The 24,270-nt window shown below is 46.3% G+C and overlaps 1 protein-coding gene across 11 annotated transcripts in view; it reads right to left on the reverse strand.

Moving 5' to 3' along the window:
- CIITA (class II major histocompatibility complex transactivator) overlaps window positions 1-24,270 on the reverse strand; it is a 51,396-nt gene that overhangs the window by 19,221 nt on the left and 7,905 nt on the right. For 2 of the 11 annotated variants that reach the window (XM_077141807.1, XM_077141813.1), the window contains exons 2-4: window positions 6,460-6,939; window positions 4,015-4,077; window positions 3,209-3,289 (exon numbers count right to left, since the gene is read on the reverse strand). In XM_077141807.1, coding sequence (XP_076997922.1) covers window positions 3,209-3,289; window positions 4,015-4,077; window positions 6,460-6,939 — 624 coding nt within the window. The other 9 variants (XM_077141812.1, XM_077141811.1, XM_077141810.1 and 6 more) reach the window with 9 other exon arrangements.

Here is a 24,270-nt window from a genome sequence, read left to right on the forward strand (position 1 = left end):
GTACCTGGGCAATGTAGCACTCTGAGCTTTCGTTCCTCATCTGCAAAAATCAGGAGTACCTGGGAATCCAGCACTTAGCACAGCAAGGATAAATTACTTGAATCCCTCAGCAAGGGGTTGGCTGCTATGGGTTGAGTTTTGTCTTCCCCCAAAAGATATGTTCAAGTCCCAACCTTTGGTGCCTGTGCATGGGACCTTATTTGGAAATAGGGTCTTTGCAGATGAGGTCAGAGTAGATTGCAGTGGTCCTGCATGACTGGTGCCCTTAAAGAAGGTGACAGAGAACACAGTCTTGTGAAGGCAAAGCCAGAGTTAGAGGGCTGCCTCTACAAGTCAAGGAGGGCCAAGGACAGCCAGCCACCACCAGAAGCTAGAAGAGGCAAGGAAGGAATCTTCTCTAGAGCCTCCAGAGGGAGCAGGGCCCTGATGACAACTTGATTTCAGACTTCTAAGCTTCAGAACTGTGAGAGGATGAATTTATGTGTTTTAAGCCACCTAGTTTGTGGTACTTTACTATGGCAGCCCCAGGAAACTAATTTAGTGGTTAAACAAATTATGCTTCATCCACCCAATGAAATACCATGTAACCCTTAAAAAGAACAAGAATGGTGAAGTACGTAAGGAGGAATGTAATGATGTCTACAGTTTACTTTGAAATATGCTTAAAATAAGATGAATGGATGTTTGGATGGTTAGAGGGATGGACAGGTGGGTAGACTTGTGATACAGTAAATGTAGCCTAACATTTTAATTAATCTAGGCAGTTACTATGCAGGTGTTTCTAGTGCAATTATTTCACCTTTTCAGTATGTTCAAAAACTTCATGATAAAATGTTGGGTTAACAGCACAATAATACCTAATTGTAAAGTAATCATGTTAAAACACTGAATGAAGCTGCATCTGAGCTATAGGTTTTTGTTTTGTTTTGTTTTGTTTTGTTTTGATTTTACTATTATTACTTTTATTTTTTTTTCTATATTAACATTCTATATCTTTTTCGGTTATGTTGCTAGTTCTTCTAAACCAATGCAAATGTACTAAGAAATGATGATCATGCATCTATGTGATGATGTTAAGAATTAATGATTGCATGTGTAGAATGGTATGATCTCTAAATGTTGGGTTAATTTCTTTTTTTCCGTTAATTAAAAAAAAAAAGAGAGAGAAGGGATAATTGGAGATGAAGGGATACAGACTGTACAACGGGACTGGATATAAAAACTCAGAAATGGACAGCACAATACTACCCAATTGTAATGCAATTATGTTAAAACACTGAATGAAGCTGCATGTGAGGTATAGGTTTTTTGTTTTTGTTTTTTTTGGTTTTTTTTCTTTCTATTATTGTTTTAATTCTTATTCTGTTGTCTTTTTATTTCTTTTTCTAAATTGATGCAAATGTACTAAGAAATGATGAATATGCAACTATGTGATGTTATTAAGAATTACTGATTGTACATGTAGATTGGAATGATTTCTAATTGTTTTGTTAATTCTTTTTTTAATTAATAATAAAAAAAAATGTTGGGTTAAATATAAGCAAGAAGGAATGGAGGAGCAAGGAAGGAAAGATGGAAGAACGGAAATGGAGGAGGAAGGAAGAAAAGAAGGATGGATGGAAAGAAGGAAGAACGGAATAAAGAAGGGGAAAAGGAAAAAAGAAAGGAAGGGAGGAAAATAGGAAGAAAAGAGGAAGCCTCTGGAGGCAGGACTATGCCCTGCCCATCAGTGTGATGTGGAAATGACCTCCTGATATGTTAAGTGAAGAAAACAAGGTGCAGAGTACTCTAGGTAAAACGTAGCCATTTGTGTAAGAAATGAAAAAAAAAAAGAGCTGGCTTGTAGTTGACTAGAGCATTTCTGCTCGGGCAATACTGATTATCCCCGAAGAGGGAAAACGAGAGACTAGGGGTCAGGTAGGGAGGGAGATGTCTTTCACTGAACATCCTTTGCACCTTTTGAATTGTTATACCATACACATGTATTATCTGCTCAGAAATAAGATAAGTTTAGGGTTTCCGCATAGCCTGGCATATAGTAAGCATTCGGTTAACTGTCATGCCCATTTTACAGATGTTTTCATTCCACATACATTTATTGAGGTGCTACTATATGCCAGGCACTGTGCTGGATGTTGGGAATACCATGTAAGTAAGAAAGCTAAGGTCCCTGTCCTCAGAGTGGGGGAAAGAGGCAAAAAACAATAAGAAAAGTAGGGTGCTGGGAAGGACACAAGCAAGCTGAGACTGATCAGGGTCGTCTATGTGGAAGGGATGGTTAGGAATGGCCTCCATGAGAAGTCATGGTGTAACCCAAGATCTAAAAGATGCAAGGAGACAGCTACGGGAAGAACTGGGGAAAAGGCTCTCCAAGCAGCAGGAAGAGCTAGTGCAAAGGCCCAGGGGCTATAAAGGGCACACGGGTTCCAGCAATGGAAGGAAGCCCGTGTGGCAGGGGTATAGTGAGTACGCAGGAGAGTGGCATACAATGAGTTTGGAGAGGCAGTAGGGACCAGATCTTGGCTTTGTGGTTCACAGTTTGCAAGCAGGGAAGTGAAATGGCCTGATTTACATTTTAGAAATTCCTGTCTGGAAAAGGCAAAACTAGAGAGAAGGAGAAAGATCAGTAGGTGCCAGAATTCAGGGTAGGCGGGGGAAGGAATGAATAGGCGGAGCACAGGGGATTTTTAGGGCAGTGAAACTATGCTGTGTGATGTTGTAATGGTAGATACATGGCATTATGCATTTTTCAAAACCCATAGAACTGTACAACACAAAGCATGAACCTTCATGTAAACTACAGGCTTTAATTAATGATAATGTATCAAAGGGCAGATTTAGGATCAAACCCAGGTCTTGCTGGCCTCAGAACTTGTGCTTGAAGAGACCTCCCTCAAATACAGGGACAACCACTAAGGTTGAAAGAAAAGCTAAAACCCAAAGGTCCTTTTGGAAATGGCAATCGAAACAGCCAGGGGCACAAACCATCAGGAGTGTGGCCATTTGCACCTGGGCCGTCTATCATCTCCCTGGGTCACAGCAGACAGTGGGGAAGAGAGGGGCAGCAAGGTCATCCCAACCCAGGCAAGGTGGACAGGACATGACGAGGAAAGCAGTGGGAGCTACAGCAGGCTTCAGAGCCAAGGAAGGGCTAGGTCTCAAGCAAGAGTGAGACCGGGTCAGGGAGGGGTGTGGGCTGCTCACTCACATCTTTTCTGACTTTTCTGCCCTGCTTCTGTCAGCACCTCCACACTCTCACCGGCCACCTCTTCCAGTCCAATGTGCTCTACTTTGGAGAAAAAACAAATAGATTAACACCCACAATCAACAGAGGCCCAAGGTGCGTCTCTATTGTCCCTACATTAGGGAGAAGTTTCCATGATTATGGAACCATGGATCAGCCATCGGTATTAGAGATCAGCCATGGGTACCATGAAGCAGCCATGGGTACCATGGAGCAGCTGTGAGTGCGATGGATCAGCCGTGGGTATTACTGATCAACTGTGGGTACTATAGATAAGCAGCGGGTACTATGGATCAACTGTGGGTGTTATAGATCAGCCACGGGTAGTATGGATCAGCCATCGGTATTATGGATTAACCATGGGTATTATGGATCAGCTGTGAATACCATGGAGCAGTTGTGAGTACAATGGATCAGCCGTGTGTACTATGGATCAGTCATGCATACTACGGATCAACCGTGGGTACTATAGATCAGCAGCAGGTACTATAGATCAGCCATGGGTACTACGGATCAACAGTGGGTACTATGGGTCAGCCATGGATAGTATGGATCAGCTGTGGGTATTATGGATCAGCCAGGGGCACTATAGATCAGCCATGGGTATTATGGATCAGCCGTGAATATTCAGTAATAGCTGTGGATATTTAATGGATCAGCTGTGGGTACTATGGATCTGCCACGAGTGCTATGGATCAGTTATCAGTGTAAGGAACTCCCCAAGGAACAAAGAAGGAAATGCTGGCTGAGCCAAGAAACCCCCAACTTACTGAAAATGTCTTTGCTCAAGCCCTCCAGCTGGGAGTCCTGGAACACATAATGGTCAAGTTCCGCTGTCAGGACAAGGAAAAGTGCAGTCAATGACTGAAGTCTTCTCACAGGTCTGCTGTGGGCCAGACCTTGGGCTAGTTCTATGACCTGTAGGTCTAGCACTCAGTGGGGACTCCATAAATATTTGTCAAGTTAAGGATCAAATGATCAAATTAATGAATGAACACTTATCTTTCCCAGGCTCTTAATCCAACTGGATGGATGATGTTTCCATCCATAAAAACTTATCTATATTAATAAAGTAGTACAAGGCAGAGTGGCAAAGTTGGTGTGGATCTTGCATTTAAATTCCTGTTTTATCCCCATTAAGCCTACAGGTGGTGCAACCTTGGATCAGTTACTTAACCTCTCTGGGCCTCCACTACCTCATTTGTGTAATAAGGATAAGTAATGCGACTAGGCAGGGATGGATGACATTGGTTAGAAGCTCTATATACAAAGCATCCAGCACAGTTGCTGGTAGCCCATAGATGCTCAATAAATGGTGGCTAATTATATGAAGTGGTACACAGCCAGGAACCACGCAAAGACAGTTGTCTGGCAGATCAGAGGAGAGAGTGTATAAGGGAATGTGGCAATCAAGGAGGGCTTCCCAGAGGAAAGGAACCTGAAGCCGAGACCTCCAAAGTGGGGCAGAATCTGAGAGGTGGGAAGAGCAGAGGTCAGGGTAGTAAGGACAAAATAAGGCAAGATCTTCAGGGTGTGTTTGAGCAGATGTCTTTGGTGGCAGTTTTGTTTGGGAAAAGTTAGGACTTGAGACAATAGGGAGCTATGGAAGGCTTCTGAGCTGAGGAAAGGAGCGATAACAGCAATGATTATGGTGGGAATAATGGGGGTGGAACCCAACACTTGTTGAATGTTTACGTTGTGCAAATTCCTGTTCTAAATACTTTATACACAGTAATTTATTCAATCCCCACAACTATCCTATGAGGCCGGTGTGATTATTATCCCCATTTTACATCAATGGAAGTCAAAGTGATATTTCAGGATGCCTCAAATGATTGCATGCCTAGGTCAGGATTTGGCCTTCTAGAAGCACAGAGAAAACCCCCAGACTTGAAGCGCAGACTTGGGCAAAGCACCTCCCACCACTTCTTAAGCAGCTTCCACTTCCTATGGAGATACCCTTAAGAGAAAAAAAAAAGCCCCAAATTCTAAGTAATGCCCAAATTCTTAATTACTGCTTCCAATTGTATAAAAATGTGAATGCCCTAGATCCAGAACACTTCTGCTTAACCCAAGTAAATTCCCAGAAAGGGAAGGAAGCAGGCACCTCTTGGTTCTGCAATTTCTGAGACACACACTTACTGCTCCTTCCCATTCTCTGCCTTTGTGTGATGCTGGATTAGCTGTGGGGAAAGACAGACCGCATTTACACAGAGCACAGGCCTTCCTGTGCTCTGTGTAAATTCCACAATTATATGGTTCCTGGGTTTCCAGGAAAAGGACCACCAGGAACAGTTGTGCAGGTTATTCACCACATAAGAGTGCCCAGTCAAGATGGGCTGAAATCCAGCCTGCACTTTGCTAGGTCAAGCTCTACGCCCTGTTGGGGGCTGCATCTCACAGAATGGGCTCCTTTTACTAATTTTAAAAAGGGTCTGTAGGAGATAGTGATGATCCTGGTGGGAAAGGACCTTCTGCCCTCCCCAAACTCCCACAATAAATAAATAAATAAACAGTGACTATTCTCCCCAAAGAGTTCTGCCCTTGTCCGAAAGCTGCAGCTTTTCTTAAATCTGTAAACCAGCCTGTCAGCTTAAACCAGAGCAAACTTTCCCATCCCAGAGCCTTTCCTTTTCTGGTTAAAAACAAAGGTTTTACAGAGAGAAAGACCTAGATTAGAACTTCAGACTGCCACTATATCTAATGCAGCCTTGGCTAGATTACTTCTCCTCTCTAAACCTCAATATCTGTAAAATGGGAATCTTAATAGTATCTACTTCCTTTGTGGCTGAACAGATTCAAGGAGATAATGCATTACCACAATTAGCATACAACAAGTGTCCAATAAATGGTAGTTATTACAACTACTTGTTTGGCTTAGGAGCTGGGGAGAAAGAATGACAGAGGTATTTGGTATGGACTTTGTGGGAAGGAAAAAAGAAGAAACTGAAAAAAGTATAGAAATGGCAGCAGAGTATGCTACAAGTGAAACTTCGCCTGGTGATCATTAGTGAAGAGACCTATTTCCCTTGGTTTTCTCCATCTCCCTTCTTCCTTGAAGTCTCCATTCTCTTAGCTCTCGCTCTGCATTCTCCTTGCCCTGATTGCTGGGAGACACCTGCTTTGACTCATGGTGAATGGGTGAGATTAGCAAGATAGAAAAGAACTGCTTTCCCTTCAACTACCCTTTTTCTGGACCCAGGTTATTTCCTCACCTATATTGGCATAAGCCTCTCTGGTCTCATCATCACCGTCTATCTCACGCAACAGCTTACTGAACTGGTCACAGTTGATGGTGTCCATGTCGGGTTCTGGGAGGAAAAGCCCGTTGGATGAAGCAGAAAGCTTCTGGAAGAACGCTAGGTGGGGTGGGAAGGAGAGATGGGGAAGGGGCTGGAAGGTGTCCTGCATCGAGAAACCCGCAACCGCAGGAGCTGTCCGTGGTGCTGATTGGAGACCAGCCGTTCTTCCCCTAGGAGCTGGTTGTCTCCACCACAGGCTGAGCGTGGGGGAGGGAGCTGGAAGAAGCCAGAGGGAGGAGCGCCCACCTGAGTAGAGCTCCATCTCCTCTTCTCCAGCCACGTCCATCTGGTCATGGTAGTGATAGAGCTGTAAGGGGTCAACATCGCTGTTGAGAAGCTCCAGGTAACTGCCTTCTAGAGGCCCCAACTCCATGGCGGAACACTGGCCACTATCTGAAAAGGAAAACATGCTCAGTCATCTCATTGGGTGTTGGACGAATGCAGACAAATAACACCTACAGCAGTTCCCAGCCAGGTCACTGGGTGAGGGCCAGGGTGGGAGTGGGGAGCCAAATAAAGTAAATGAAGGTACTCACACAGCACATTTTCTATGCTCAGGGAAGTGGGGAGAGGCCTCTATTCCTTTCTTCCGAGGAACTTACAACCAGTTTGACCTGGGAGTCAGGAGATCTAGGTTCCACATGCTATGGTTGATAACAGCTAAGATTTATAGAGCACTTGCTCAGCACAATTAATCCTCTCATCAACTATCTTCATTTTACAGATGAGAAAACTGAGCTCTAGAGAGGTGAAATTTCTTACATAAGTTAATGCAAGTCTATGTAGAACCAGGATTTGGAACCAGGATTTGACTCAAGAGCCTGCATGTAACTTCTACTGCTTTACAAGTTTTGGCTTCCATCTGTTACTGGATTCCCTAATCTGCAATTGAAGGGGTTGGTGCAGATTCTAAGTTCCCTCTAAGACCTCTGATATTAACCATTACCATTTGTCAAATGGCATATCAAATGGTTTAGACATTACCTCATTTAATCTTCAAAATGACCCCAGGCCTGTCCACACAAATGCTTGTACTTGAATGCTCATAGAAGTATTATTCACAATAGGCAAAAGATGGAAATAGTCCAAATGTCCATCAAATGATGAATGGATAAAATATGGTATATCCATACACCTAAATATTATTCAGCCGTAGAAAGGAACAAAGTTCTGATACATGCTACAACATGAATGAACCTTGAAAACATTATGCTAAGTGAAAAAAGCCAGTCACAAAGGACAATGCATTATATGATTCAATTTATATGAAATCTCCAGAAGGGTCAAATCCATAGAGACAGAAAGTGGATTAGCAGTGGCTTAGGGGCTGGTGGTGGTGGAAGGTTGAGAGGTGGGGATGAGGGTGACTGCTAATTGGAAGAGGAAGGTCATGAAAACATTCCAAAATTGATTGTGATGGTTGTATAACTCTGTGACTATAGTAAAAACCATGGTATCACACACTTTCGATGGGTGAATTGTATGGTATATGAATCATATCTAAATGAAATACTTACAAACTGAACAAAACACCAACCCCAGAAGGCCTGCATAATTATCTCCACTTTGCAGATGAGAAGTTTGAAGTTCAGAGAGGCTAAGCAACCTCCCCAAGATCATACAGCTGGTGCTGGGTAGAGCCAAGATTTGAAGCCTCAACTGCATGGCCAATGGCCCTGTTCAGATAGTCTAGGATACAATGGTATATCAGTCTCCTAAGGCTGTTGTAACAAATTTCTACAAACTGGGTGGCTTAAAACAACAGAATTCGCTCCCTCAAAGTTCTAGAGGCCAAAAGTCTGAAAGCAAGGTGTTGACAGGGCTGCCCTCCTTCCAGAGGCTCTAGGGGAGAATCCTTCCTTGCCTCTTCCAGTTTCTGGTGGCTCCAGACATCCCTTGGCTTGGGATCCTAGGTCTTCAAACTCCTCTGTGGCTGTATAGCCTCTTTCTCTTCATGCCTCAATTCTCTCTCTGCCTTTCTCTTGTAAGGACAAGTGTCATTGATTTAGGGCTTTCCTTAGTCATCCAGGATCTTTCTCATCTCAAGATCCTTAACTCAATTAGGCTCCATGGATTTGATGTAAGCATATCTTTTTTGGGGGGAGGGGGCAATATTCAATCCAGTATGCATGAGATGCAGATAAATGCTGAAAATAATCAGAGAAAGCTTCTTGGAGGAGGTGAGAGACGAGCAGAGGATCTGGAGAGAGACTTCTGAGTGCCCCAACCTAAGCCCAGAAAAGAACAGTTGAAGTGGGGAAGGGCAGAGGAAGAGTATGTCATGAGAAAATATGCAATCTCAATGGCATTTTTCAGCTGCTCCTTTTTCTTTCACTGACCAGTAGCTCTCACTACCTAAGATCTCAACAAACACAGACCCCGGATATCACAGAAGAATTTTCCAGTCCAATGAGGGTCTCTAGCTTAAACTGCCTGTTCATAACGGGTTGGGGTGAGAGCTGCAGGAACCCAGACATAACAGCTTGCATCCAGGGCCCAGCCAGCCATGACTGGAGGAAGCGGAACCGAAAGATAGGGTCACCACTCTCTTCTTGGAGTGGGGCCAAGGCTGGGTGGTGGGAGACGAGGACTCTGCCTCTCCCAGCACCTTGGCTGGGGAGACACGCAAGCAATCTACTGATCTCTCCAGGGTGGTGAGAGAATAGCTCCTGCCCCAAATCCTGCCTTCTGCCTATCTCCCATTCAAACGATGGTATTTATTAAAAGCCATCATTGTACTAGTCTTTTCTCCAGCCAGCAAGATCTAGTGGCAACAGCTTGGGACTAGCCCTAGCTTTCCATGAATGAGTTGTGTGACCTCGGGCAAGTTTCCCAACCTCTCGGTTTTCTCCTAGGGCAGAGAGTCCGCAAAGGACCTTCACGCTCAGCAAACTCAACTTCTCCATTTTACTGATGAGCAGATGGAGACCCTGAGAGAGGAGGTAACTCATACGAGATCCCACAGCCCATGGATAGCTGAGCCTGCCCCTGACCTCCTAGCACAAAACCCCCAGTCCAGTGCTCTTCCTTCCACTCAAATATTTCTATTCAAATGGGCACCTGTCCTGTCTGGACCTAGAAATGGAGACCAGGTCCTATCATAGTTGGGGAATGATGGAAAGTTCAGTGGAGAGAGGACTTAGGAAGTTTAACCCTAGCCTTTCTTATTGATAGGCTCTTGGGACATTGTCAAATACGTTTAACATGCAGTCAGGGAAATATACCAGTAGAAGAGAAAGAAGACAACTCTTGTGAACTTCAGAGCCAAATTGCCTAATTCTGAAACCACCCTCACCTACCGACTCATAGCAAGTCAGGCAAGCTCTCTTTTTTAAACCTCTCTGAGCCCTGTTTCCTCATCTGTAAGATGGGGAATAATAATTGTTAACTCATAAGATTAAGTGAGTTAGTTTATGTAGAATTGGAGAGGTGACTGACGCCTGCTAAGCAGTTAGTGAATGGTAGCACCAAACAGGTTCCTGGGGAGCACATTAAGGGGATGGCTATTATTCTTGTTGTTATTATGATTATTAATTTGCCTCTTGCTTCTGTGAGGCTTGCAAAGGAAACCTTTCTCTCCCAGACCCTCCAGAGTCACCATATTGTGAAGCCAAAATAATGCCACATCTGCTCTTTTGCATAAGGACGCCCCAGAGATTCCATAAGAACAAGAAAGCTCCCCACCGCCGGTGATGCAGCTGGGATGGGCTTGGCCACCCCCCCCCCCCGTCACCCCTGCTGAGAAGGTGCCTGGAGGAGAAGTCATCTGAGGGCCTGAGTGCCAGTGGGTCATTGGTCCCCTAAGGCTGAACCCTGAGCCTTAGGTGCCTCCTCTCGGGTGGACAGGATTGGCAGCTCACAATGGACTGCTGCCTCCATCGCATCATCTGAGCCCCCGAAGGAGCCCCGGGAAGGAGCTAGTTGGGCACTCTGTCCATCTGACAGAGGAGGAGACCCAGCAGCTCAGTGAAATGGCTTGTCCAAGGTTACTTGGGCTGGGAGCCTGAGTTTGGATCCTGGCTGTGAGGCTTTCAGCAAGTCATTTAATCTCTCTCTCTCTCTACCAGTTTTCCCACCATTAGATCAGGATGATGCAGCCTCTCTTTCAGGGCCATGCAGAGGCCAAGGGGTAAATTTGGGGTGTGCAGGCACCCAGGAGCTCCACAGGCAAAGGAAGCCCATTGTGGTAGGGGGCATCAGAGCTGGACCTCAGTCCCCAGGCTGTAGACTCCCGGGTGGGATCCTGCCACCATACCACAGCTGCCTCCTAGTCATGCCAAGGGTCCTAACCTAGGACCTTTGTGCGCTCCCAGACCCATGCTTTCCCTGCCTATAGAGACTCAGGCGGTGCTTCAAAGGTCCCTCCGTTGGGCGCTTTCCTCCACCTCCAGTTCCGGAGAGGAGGCGATGGGGGCAGAGACGGTCCTGATTCCCGCCCCCTGATTCCCGCCCCAGCTCGGGGCAGTTCACAACAGATCAAGAGCCTGGGTGAGGGCAGGGTCCCTGCCTGTCGAGCTCACTTGCCCCCAGCTGCCAGCAAGGCAGGCCCTCTCTGTCAACACGGATGGAAACGTGACCAAAAATCATCGGCGCCCACTGAATGCCGGACGCTAACGTTGACAGACATCATGCCATTTGCTCTAACTTATGCATACGCTGTTTGTATTCCCGTGTTTCAGATGAGGACACAGGCTCAGAGAGATGTGAGCGGGGATTTGAGCCAACTGCCTGGCTCCAAAACTTCTGCGAATTCTGTTGCCCCCTTGGGTGGCTCTGGTTCCCCACCACCTAGCCTGTGAGGGGAGGGGCCCTTGCCAGCGAGGGAAGTCGTGGGCAGCCAGACGATTTCTCCTTTTGAGGAGTGGTGTGCGGGATGGTGGAGGAGGGGTCTGGTAGTTTTGGTAAACGGAGAGTATTTTTAGAAGGTCCTCTTTGAACCTGCCCTTCCTCTGGACCACCACTTTCCACATCCAATTTGAGAAAAAGTTTCCAATCTTTTTGCCACCAAAAATCCCTTTTGGTGGTCACGTCTCTCCAGCCCCACTTCACCCTATACCGTGGGTACAAAGTACATTGAAAGACTGTATGTACCCAGCTGGCTTCAGAAGTAAAAACTCATTTCTCTGTCCCAGGGAGAAACCAAGTGCGGCCAGAATGCCGTAGCTCAGACCTAAGGAACTTGATGTTTGGTTCATGCAGCTCCTCTGAGCACTGGCTCGACCTTCCCTCTCTACTGGGGAGGGCTTTTTGTGCCTGGAGCCGTGCTGGAAGATCTCTCAGGCATTGGTATTGTTAGGCCCATTTTACAGATGATGACACTGAAGTTAGGCTTAGTTTATCAGAGGCTTTCCTCCCAAAAGGGGGGAGGAGGGTGTGAGGAGATGCTGCAAGGGAGAGAGGGGCTACTTTGCTACTCCAACACTCTCTAACGCTGCTCTACGCTCTGAAATTCTCCTTCAGGGGATCTAATAGGAAAAATGTATGCACTTTGTATCTAGAGAAATGGGTTTGTGTCCCAGCTCTGCCCTTATTCTGGAATAAATTTCTTTACCCCTCTGAGCCTCAGTTTCACCAACCCTGTAGGAGAGATGATTCAGTTGAAGGTTTTAGGGATCCCGGAGACCCCACTGCCTGTCAGCCTGACCCTCCCTTTCTGCCACCCACCCACCCCCCACCGTGCTCCCCCAACCTCATGACAAGCTACTTCCGAAGCGAGAAGGTGGCAGGAAGCCGTGCACCCGGGCCCCTTGGCAACCACAACCTGCTCTTATCAGCATCTCTGCAGGAAAAACAGATCAGCTGAGTTCCCCTTTTCCTCTTGCACCCTAAATTCTAAGAGACATCTTTCACTTTTTTCCTTTAAATCTTAAAAACAATGATTTACTGAGCATCTCCTATAAGAAAGACACTGAGCTCAGTTCTCCAGGGGCCACAAAGAGGTTTAAAGCGTGTCGCTGCCCAAGAAGTCTGCAATCTAGACCCAGATGGTATGTTAGGAGAGAGACAACACGAGAGTAATAGTGCAGTGTTTACCAACACGGGTTCTGGGTTCAAATCCCAGCTCCACACTTACTGTGTGATCTTGCAGAAGTTGCTCAACCTCTCTGAGTTATAGTACCTACTACGGTTCCTTGGTATAGTATCTACCTCATCTGGTGGCTGTGACATGCCTGGTTTACCCGCCCAGGAAGAGGTAGACTCCAAAATTAAAACAGCAAAGTATCACTTAATACTGCATTCGCTAGGTAAAAAATAGAAAGCTTGGAAATACCAAGAGTTGGTGAAGATATGGGGAACCCCCAGGCACAGCCGGTGGGACTGTAGAGCAGTGCGGCCCCTCCAGAAGACAGGCTGGCACCACTTAGAGTACCCAAGCCTGCACAGACCCTAGAGCCCAGCGATTCTATTTTTGGGTCTAATCATCCCAAAGAAATGCTCCCACCACTCCCCAGAGGGCCCCATCTGAGGGCACTCACTGCTGGGTTATTTGTGGAGATGGGGTGTTGGAGGCCACTGGGACGTCCATCACTGGGAGAGTGGACAAGTGAAAAGCAGTGGTCACACTCCATCGAGGACAGTCATCAGAAGCCACAGGCCATGCCACCACAGGTGTGTCTTTGACAATGCGGTGCAGAGTGCAAAGGTGAGGAACAGAATGAGCTTCTACAGCACCTTTCCAGGTGTTCAGGATAGCATGCACAGGTAAAAGCAACACATATTTCCCAAGAACACATACAAACAAAAGGGGACACCTTAAATGCACCAGAATGGATGCCCAGAAAGGAAGAGGGAAAGGGAAATCAAGATAGATGCCTCAGGTGGACTCAAAATCACAGTGTGCAGTGAATCGAGGGGTGCAGGTAACCCAGTGTGCTGCTTCTGAGCTTTAAAGGAAATAAAAAAGCAAAGCAGACTCCGTGGGGTGGGGTGTCGGTGTCTCCCCAGCAGGGCTTGCACAGAACCGGACACCCAGAGATGCTCAGATGGGAACTTTTGATGGAACCCGTGCTCTTCCATAACCTGAGTGGTCTAGGCTCGGGAGCCCAGGAGCTGGGGAAGGAGGTGAGAATACACAGGGCTTGCAGAGGGACAGGGAAGGCAGATGTCATCTGCAAAGGAGAAGCCCCTGGCTCTCTGCCCCGTGTGTGCCTGCCTGGGCGGGGTACCCAAGGAAAACGAAACAGGAAGGACTTGAGGAAACTACTGGTCTCACTCACAACTTTCATTTCCTGGAGGGGCCCGGGAAGGGCTCAAGAGACAGAGAGGGGACAGAGAAACATCATGACCATGCCGAGGGGCTCACGGGTCTAGAAGGCAGCTTCAGGTTCTGGTCACCTCTGCTCAAGGCAGGGAGATGGAAGATGTGCGTGCATGTGTGTGCATGCAGGTATGTTTATGTGCATGTGTGTGTAATAGGGGGCAGTGTTCCAGATAAACATCATGTCAAGAGAATTCTGGAAACTTCTGCTATTGCTGGGCGTGGGCTCTGAACTGCCAGCTCCTCTTCTGTGCCACAAGGGGCAAAGCTGGCCACCTAGTCCAAGGTCAAAACCCAGGGTTGTATCAGACCCATAGACCCAGGTTTATTGCTTCCCAAGTTAATATGAGTGTGTGTGTATTAGTTAATATTAAACTGTCTCATTGTAGAGTACACAGCTGATTGCAGCTAGAGGCCACGCCACTCCCTACTGCCTTCTGCCTGGCCCCATTTCACATATTTATGGTGCCTTAGGTACTTGGGTTTGCAACCCCAGCCTGGAGGTCCTCTGAGGTCCCTTCTAGCTCTAACCTGCTGGGAAGACGATGGCTTGGGCTGGAGAGGTGACTGGAGCAGGATTAAATTCTGACCTGTTCTGCAATGGAATTGAGACCCAGAGGCAGGTCTTTTCCTACAGAAGGACTCAGACTTGGAACTGGCCCCGAGCTCCCAAATGGACCAACTTCACAAGGGGAGGAGACTGCAGGAGCAGCCTCTGGGGCCATGGGTGCAACCTTCCAGTTTGGGCACCAGCTCAGACTGAAAGGTGATTAAGAAGCAAACTGCTCCCCTTGCCACACACACCCCTACCGCCAGTTTTGGCATCTGTATCACACGCCCCACCCCCGTGGCATTGTAGCAACCAGCCTGCAGCAGGACAGAGGGGGTTTGGGATAAGAAATGGAGAAATAGGAGCAAGCTGTACCCCCCACCCCCTGCTGGCCACAGGGCTTCACAGCAGTGGGAGGTGGGTCAGAGGAGGCAGAACTGGCCCAGCCATAGAAAGGGACAAGTTCACAACAGCAACGTGGGATGGGACAGACATGTGACAGGCATCAAAGGGCCCGGGGCCTGCTCAGCATCCAGCAGGCTGTGGGACCCTTTTCCCTTTTCGATCGCCAATGCCCTCCTCCACTAAGCATTCCAGAGCAGTGGCCTTCAAATGAAACTCATAAGAACCCTAAATCTCAGAAGAGGTCATGTTGCTCTGCTGGAGTCTGTGACGAATTATCATAAATGTTTTAAAAATTTAGAGTAAACAATGCCTTTGCTAATTGATCTTTAGTAGTACTTATTTTCATAACATCATCCTCCTGATCATCGTCTCCCCCTTTTTGTTTTAAAAGCATAGACTTTAGCATCCGGTTTGCTAGTTCAATAATTCCTTGCCCTGAGGGATTGTGCGGAATTCCTGTAATATAAGTAATATTAAAAGTAGTATAAAATTTATTTTCCTGTATAAACAGGACCATTGTCCGTTTTAATAGATTGAGGGCATCCCACAACAGCAAAAGCATTAAGTAAATGTGATTGAACATGGCAAAAACGATCTTCAGATTGTGCGGTAGCCCAGATGAAATGAGAACAAGTGTCTATGATAACATGTACATATTGCATTTTACTAAAATGTGAAATACGAGTAACATCCATTTGCTATAATTCATTTGCTTTTTGACCTCTAGGATTAATCCCTGATGCAAATGGGAGTGCATTTAAAGGCCCACAGGTTTGACAAGTATCTGCTTGCTGATTTTGTAATGATAAAGGACCTGGAAGATTGGTTTGAGCTCTTTATATGCATGATAAAAAGGGGAGTAATTCAGCTTTTGACTAATGTTTGTGAATGTAAAAACATTCAGGACAATTCATTTCTTTTAAACAAAGAAGCCGTCTCAATGTGAGTAACTGTTTGGTACACATATTCAAAATCAGAAACAATATCAAGAGATTGTGGAAAACTTTGCAAAACTTGAATTACAGCTGCTAATTCAGTACGCTGGGCTGAGGTATAAGGCATTTTCTAACTTGTTTTCCACTGGGGTGACATATGCAGCCTTCCCATTAATATTATCATTGGTAAAGACAGTAATAGCTAGCGGGGAAGCTGGAACTATTTTAGGCAAAATCCATTGCGTTCATTTTTAAAAATTGTAAAAGTTTTGACATAGCAAATGATTATTCATTTGTCCTTTAAAGTCACTTAATGCTATTTGCCAAGAGGTATTGAAAATATATAGACTTTGAACCTCTTCCTTTGTGAGATCACACACTATGCAATTAGGGATCATGACCTCTTAATTGATAATATCTTTGGTGACCTTTGACTATTAAAGAAATAATCTTTTGCAAATATGTATTTAAACATTTTTGTCAATTGTTTGGTAAAAAAATCCATTTTAAAACACCGTCTTGCTAAAATAGGCCTGTGGGAGATTGCAAGGTAAAGAAAATAATAAAATCAACAGGCTTTTTTAGATCTATTTGAACAAGCTGTCCTTTTTGAATGCATTGTTCAATTAATTGTAACTCATTCAGCTGCAGCTGTTAACTGCCTTTTGCTTAATAAATCAGAATCTCCTTGTAAAATATCAAACAAGTTTTGTAACATATAATTAGGAATCCCTAAAGTGGCAGGTAGCAAAAATGAAAGCCGAGTGTCAATAGTGATGTGTACCCATAGTAAATGACCAGATTTTTTAAATTGAATTCATTGGATTGATTAAAAAGGAATGCAAGAATGTGGATTCTTTATAATTGGTTGTGCATTTTTGCTAATTTTGAATTTATTTCATGCAGTTTTTATGATATTTTCTCACAATAGTGCCCAAATTCTGATTTGCTTACATGACCGGGCCCAGTTGGGTCCTCTGGGAACTGGCTAGGGACCAAGAGGAGCTTCCTGGGACCTAGATATCTTTATTAAAGTACACCTCCTTCTGGGGGATAGCCAGTCCTTCCAGCTAGAGTGAACATTTTAACTATTTCTTACCAAGGTCATGTGATAGCAATATCAGTTGCATGTAATGACAACATCAGGTGAACAAAAAAGACTCCACAAGTGTATTTTTTCCTTGCATTCAACCCTCAAATCTGATCTGCTTCCAATATAAGCCATGGTTATCTTGGGATAAATTTAGTTTATACATATATAGTTTATATAAACACTGGACAAAGCATTAAAGTATTTTGGCTTAAAGGAATTTAGGTATTTATATGATTTGAATATTATTTAGTCAGTAATAGATTCATTTATAGTAATAGTACTTAGATTAATAGATTAAGTCACCTGGTTTAGGGCAAGAAGCAGTTTTTGCCAGTATGATGATACCCAGGAGAAAATCAGTATTTTTTATACAGATAATAACATGATAAAAGTTAACAAAAGTTATTTTGATAAAACACAGACTCTTTGCTTTCTAACTAATTATTTAGAATTTTTTTTTTATATCCTTTCATTAGAACAGGCTAAAAGTCCAAGAAAACATTGTCTTTTTAGACTCATTAAATCTTTCTTGATTTTAACCATAATTTCTATTTTTATAAACCCTCAGCACTTATTATATTAGTTTAGGCTTTGTCCCATATTTTTCTCATTTAGTAACAGTTATTCATTTTAGGATAAAACTATTGTTTTCCTATTAATAAAAATACATCTTTCATATTTTTCATACTTAAATCATTACTTTGAACAAATATTTTACCACATATGTAATTACCATCAAAATTAAATTTGTTAGAATAATGTTAAATATTTAAAATACTTTAATGTTTCAAATATGCATTAACTATCAATATATAGTTTTTAACAAGAATTTTTAGTTTTAAAGTTCTTAAAATATATTTCTCTTTTCAAACCTGAATAGGAGCTAAACTCATGGCCAGTTTCCAAATTGCTGTTTATTGAGGATTTAAGTTAACAAAAGGAGATGGGGTTGCCGCTCCCATTCTGAGTCATAGGACTTTACCTGTAGTATTGGTATAAATCTCATAGAATAATCATTCAGACTAAACAAAGGTAACCTAACAGAATACCTTGAGTCAGAACTACAATCCCGAACTGCACACCCTGTTGGGGACCAACCTGCCACAGGAACCATCAATGAGCACTGACCCCCGTTTGGTATGGCACCTTTCTCACTGAACACTCTCTGACTCAGGTGTACATGAATCCCTATATAAAGGCAGTCCATCAAGAACAAGCCCAGAAACCAATCTTTCTTTATCCTGCTCTGCCAAAGGCACGGCAAAGAAGCAATTTTTTAAATCTATCATAATAAATCAGTTCTTAGAAATTACAACTGGTGTGGGCAAGCCAGGCTGCAATGACTCCATAGGCTGAACCACAGTATCAACTTTTATCAAATCAGTCAATATTCTCCATTTTCCTGACCTCCTTCCTGCAATAAATATTGGAGAATTCCAAGAACCACGAGACTCCTCTAAATATCCTGCTCCAAACTGTTCCCAAATCAACCGAGTCAGAGCCTCAAACCTCTTTACAGATAAGGGCCACTGATCAACCCAAAAAGGCCCACCTGTAGTATTTGTAGTGGATGTCCCTGGAGCATCTCCTCACTTTATGCTTTAAGAGTCCCCTTATTAGATCCCTGTTTGGGCACCAATTGCCGAGTCCGGCTCAAGCAACTGTCGAAACAGGGTAAGAAGGGGTAGTGGGAGATTGAGAAGAAACACAACTTAAGAGTTTAAGACAAAGCATGAGCCAGGTAGTTCATTGCCTGGCTGAACACAATAACCAAATAGAAACAGGAATATTTTCCCCGTCTTATTATATTCACTGCAAAGCCTTCATAACGAATTTCCATTACTTAAGATTTAAAACATTATGGCCTTAAGGCTGAAACCAACAACAATGTTTTTGAATGAGCTCAAATAAGCTTACTAATTCAGATGTTTTAACAGGCACCCCAGTAGCTTTAACATACACACATACTCCTCCAGCCGCCTATTATGATTGATTACCCGTTACCCTGATGATCCAAGGAAAATGCTTACTTTACCAATATGACTCGAGTCCTCTTCTATCGGCTGGACACACGTGCCTCTAATGAGACTTTTCCTTGGTTCCTTAATATTGATTTGGAGTCTTCTTCTTCAAGCCCCACGTTTGGGCGCCAAATGTTGCTTTCTGTAGAAACAGAGCTCGAAGGATATTAAGGAATGATGAGAAAAAAGAAAGGAAGAAAGAAAGAAAGACACAGACGGGCTCAGGGGGTCTGAAGTCTGTCTGAAGTAAACTCAAGCTTCAGACCCCCTGAGCCCGTCTGTGCCTTTCTTTCTTTCTTCCTTTCTTTTTTTCTCATCATTCCTTAATATCCTTCGAGCTCTGTTTCTACAGAAAGCAACAAGGTCATGAGAGAGTAAAAGGGAATTCTGGTAAAAGGGGGTTCAGGGGACTCAGAGTCCCTCCTCCCCAACTGCAGAGAATATAGGGTAAAAACATGACTCTAGGTGACAACTCAGGCCCCTGTCTCCAGAAACTCTCTGACTTGACCATTTCAGCTCATGCAGCAGCTCGTGCAGTGTGCTGCCCAGAACAGCCCCTCGAGTGTGCTGGAGGGCTGGGGGCTCACGGCTTACAGCTTACCCCCTCTGGGGGTCACCCTCAGCAAAGCCAGCCACCTGGCCTAAGATCACACCTCTTTCCAAGGGGGACCCACTCCTCATCATCTGGTCTCATTGCCTCAATTTGGGGCAATTCAAACACCATCCAGATTACCCTGGGATTGGCCGAGGCCTCTGCCAGCCCTGCTTCCTTTCCCTGTAGGTGTTGATTCTCAATAAGCCTCCTGGGTGCACTCTCTACCTACGAGCCTGCCTCCCAGGGAGCCTAATCTGAGGCCGCTTGGTTCTGTTTTTCTCCAAGCGGGACATGGAAATCATGGAGGACTTCATGGAAGAGGCCACCTCTTCCTCCCTAAAATGAAGTGGAGGACAGACACCTCAGGGCAATTTGGAAAATCTTGGCTTGTGCATGTGTCTGTAAATGACAAAAATTATTGGGCAGGACGGACCTGGAAGTCCCAGGTGGAGAAGGGAGGAAAGAAGCTGTATGAGCTGCAGCCGGGGAGGGTGTCTACAGCCAGCCTTTGTCCAGACCACAAAGTGGGGCGAAGAGCCCCCTTCCCAGCTTGCCGGGCCTCTACCCGCTCCAGGAGACTGTCCCTTTGCAGGCCCCAACATTCTTAGCTGTGCTCAATGGCCTGGAAAGGAATCTAACAAGCTTCTCTTTCCTGGAAGGGAACCCAAGCCAGGTGCTGGGGTGGGGAGGGGCGTGAAAGTCTCGGGGCTGCAGCTAGCAAAACCAGACCCCCAGGCTCTCGACCTGACCGCCAGCTCAACCTGACGGAGCACCTACCACCAGCCCTCTGCGGGGTGCCAGAGACACTGAAATGAAAGGGGTGCTGGTCCTGCCTGCTGGGATGTGACAACGAGAGTCCAGAGGTGGTCAGGCTTGGCTGTGGATCCAAATTATGTGGGAAGGTTGATAAACATGCAGCATCCCAGGCCTCCTCAGCCCCCAGCAGTTCTGATTCGGGAAGTCTGGGCCCAGGAATCTGCGTTGTTTCTTTTTTTAATGAGCAGCCCCTTCTCTTTCCCCAACTTGCTTCACTATGATTCTGAAAAATGATAGCTTTTATTTCCAAGGTAGTGGGAATTTCCTCTTGCCAAGAAGACATTGTCCCCTTAGCTCGCCTAGCTATTGTCCTGTCACTTCTGCTGGGTTGGACACCCCAGAATCACCAAGACTCTTCCTCTATTCTTCTATTTTCCCTTCCTGGACTCTAGCCTAGATTTTTACAAGAATTTCCAAGATCTTTCCCTGATTAAGAATTTCCTAACCTGTAGGCATTCACCTGTTACCTTTACAATTTTTTGTCATATCTAGACACCACCTGTTCTATAATTTACCTATGTATTTTATCTAAATGAACTCTTTCAAGAAACTCAAATGTATTTATTGCATTAAAAAAAAACGTGCTATCCCTACCTCAAATGGAGTAAAACCCGTACCGCCCGCCACTGGAAATGAAACAATGTCATCAAAATAATGCCAGCTGCTGTGATGGTTGGGTTCATGTGTCAATTTGGCCAGGTGATGGTGCCCAGTTGTCTGGTCAAGCAAGCACTACTCTAACTGTTACTGCAAGGACATTTCATGGACTTAACTCATCAGTAAGTTGATTGCATCTATGGCTGATTAGATCTAAAATCAACTAAGCAGAGGGTCTTCAGCAATGAGAGACGTCCATCAGTTGAAGGTTTTAAAAGGAGAAGTAATGACTTCAGCAGTCAGAAGAGAGAATTTTCATCTCTACTTTAGCCAGCAAACTTCTCCTAGGGAATTCATTGAAAACCTTCATTGGGGTTGCCAGCTTGTGGTGTGTACTCTGGAGTTTGGACTCATGCCTCCCCGCAGTTGTATAGGCACTTTTATAACATCTCAATATTTACAGATATCCCCTGCTGGTTCTGTTTCCCTAGAGAACCCTTTCTAATATAGCTGCCATGCTACTTTTTATGTTAAAACGCAACATTAGTAAGTACGAGAGCTGTTAAAGATGTCTATACACAAAATCCTTGAGGGAAGAAGAGGGATTGAAAGAGAATCGAAAAAGCTGCTGCTTCCTCCCCTAAGAACCAGTGTCAGTAATGTGTCTTCTAGAACTATCTCTGGCTGAATATGCCCCAGACTTTAAAACGTGCTTCCTCTCAGTCTTTCTAAACAATTGCTTGATGGTTAGTGATTATTGTTTGTAAACAATAATGAGTAGCTGATATTCTGACACAGGCATACTCAAGTGCTTCTGCACATGTCACCAACTCTCAAAATTCATAGAATCTTTTCCATTTGATAGCTGAGCCTCAGAGAGGGGAAGTCACTTGTCCAAGGTTGAAGACAAGACTGAAAGTCAAATTCAGAAACTTCCCTCTCTGTCGGGTCCTTTCCCTGATTGCCCAAGAACTGACCCGGGGCCTTGACAGTGTCTTCAGGGTGATTTTGTTTTAATTTTTTGACTCTGACCTCACAAGGTACGAGATGCGTTGTGCTCTCAAGACGTGGATCTCCACAAATGATCAGGATCCGGGGGCACGGGGAACCCCCCCACCACCACCACCAGGCAGAGAGGTCAGTGGGTCTCCCTTTGACCCCCAGGCGGGATCTGCCATGCATTTGGGGAAGCTCATGCCCTCCCACCAGGCACTGACCTGGGTTCAAATCTTGGTTCTGTCAATGGTTAGTTATGTGAACCTTGGCCAAAAAATAGACCCAGCACTACTCCGGACCCAGTTTCTCCATTTGTAAAATAGAGGAAAGGGTCTGAACCGTATCAGTATGTATCTGTGAGCTTCAGAAAGCTGGCAAACGAATCACCTAGTAGAGGTGGTTTACCCTGTGGTTCAGGCCCCACCCCTGGCTTAGCCTCGCCAATCAGAGTCTAGGGGTGGAGCTTGGAGGCACACCCACAGAACAACCTCTCCGGGTGATTCCCCTGTTCAGGAAGGCTGGGATTCCCCGTTTCACCCACCCCTTATTTGGGGATGCTCGGAAGGTGGTGCTTTGCGGAGGCTTCTCTCCCACCCCCACCCCCTTTCCACCAGACCTAAGAGCAGGAAGCACCTATTTCCTTCACCTTCTGATTGGCAAAGATTGTTTCTTGGGGTGGGGGTTAGGGGGTTGGGGGTTTGGGGAACGGGTCACTAATTACTTATTAGGTACTCCGGGTGCAATTTGGGGGGCAGGTGGCTGGGGACCCCTGGGCTCTCATACCCTCCCCTGTGTCACCTGGGATGGAGAGAGGGGCAGAGGAACTCCGGGGACGAGTGTGGGTTTTGAGGGTCTCAGACAAAGCAAGAGGTGGCTCCAGTCTGGGATTCCGGGACCCCGGGAATACCCGGGCCTCTTGGAGTGCCCCTTAGCCTCCTTCCTTGGAGGCGTTTCTCGAGATGCCAAGTGAGGTTGAGATACCGTCTAGGGAGGCTCCACCCGTCCAATTCCCAAGAAAACCAAAGAAAGTGTGGATTTCTCCAAGGGGCTGGCTACAAGGTGCGGGCTACAGCGCCTCCTCTTACCGGGCTGGCTCTCCACCTCTCTGGGCAGTCACCCCCAACTGGAAGGCTCCTATGATCCAACCGGGAAACTGAGGCTCGAGAAGGGCCGCCCTGCCCCAAAGGCTACCTCACAGCGCGGGCGGGTGTCCCAACTTGGCGCGCCCCGGCTCCTTCTAGGCGCTGAGACTCGGCCAGAAGGCTTGGTCCCCCGGCGCGCTCGGTCCGCGCCAAGCCCCCTTGCAGCAGCTCCCGCCCCCCTTTCTCCGCCTCTTGTCCCATCGTCCTCCCTGGGTCCCCGAGTGCTGGCCAGCCCAGCCCAGCTCCCGGCTCCTGCGTGGAGCCGTTTCAGGAATGCTGGAAACGAGAAGTTTCCCGGGTCTTAAACTCTCCGCTTTCATTTCCTCTACCCCCAGCCTTGCTGTGTGAGTTCGGGCAGTAGCTGCCAGTCTCTGCGCCTCGATTCCCAGCTCGATTTGGGGATGCAGAGGGGACTGAGCCACCTACCGCCGTTCCCCGGGCTCCCGCGTGCTGCCGGTCGACGCTCTGAGGCCAGCTCTGCAGCCGCGGCGAGCCTGGGGCGGGCAGTCGCCTGCTCACCCCACCTCCACCTCCCGCCGCTGCCCCTTTTCCGTTTCACTTTCTCTCTGCACCGCGGCGTTTAGGCCAAACTGCAGAGCAGAGTAAGCAGGCACCCACGCGGCTATGCCCACCACGTGCTTTTCCAGAAGCGTCCCAGTTTCACTCCAAAGCCCCCAGGTGCTGCCAAAGATCCCGCGTCCAGCCAGTGCCTCGCAGCGACCAGCGCTCGCCAGCCCGGGCTTGCCGGGGAGCTCCCTCCCGCCTCTGGGTGACCCTTGAGCTCAGCCCAACTGTGAAGGTGACAAACCTCCACTGCAGGGCACAGGAACCTGCTAACCCAGCGCTGGGAATCTGCTTGCATCGTCATACACCCTGAGGGCAATAGCCTGGGCCCTACCTTCTGCAGAGGTCCAGGATCTTGTGGGGAAGGGGTGGGGGTGGGGTGTCACTTTCCCTGCGGCGGCCTGGATTTCTTCATCTGCAACTGAGAGGGTGGGTCAGGGTGACCTCTGACCTCCCTCTTTCTGCCCTCTCCCCTGTAAACACTCCCCAACAAGAGTGCCACTCCCCAAGCAGGGCTGCTGGCAAGCTTGTCTTCACTCTCTGGGTTCCGGTTAAGCAGCACATTTCAGGGGCTCCTAATATAAGGGAGAGGTCTGGCAGAGGTCCCATCCTGTGGGAACACTCCTCAATCTGCACAGAAACCTTCCTTGCAGATGGCCAAGCCAGGTCATAGGTGCCAAGAGCAAACAACACACCCCCTGAGAGTCTGGCTTCTAGAACCCTTCAGCGCTGATAAAGCCCTGTCACGTGCC

Source organism: Tamandua tetradactyla, chromosome 23, assembly GCF_023851605.1.
Source record: "Tamandua tetradactyla isolate mTamTet1 chromosome 23, mTamTet1.pri, whole genome shotgun sequence".
NCBI classification, from domain to species: domain Eukaryota; kingdom Metazoa; phylum Chordata; class Mammalia; order Pilosa; family Myrmecophagidae; genus Tamandua; species Tamandua tetradactyla.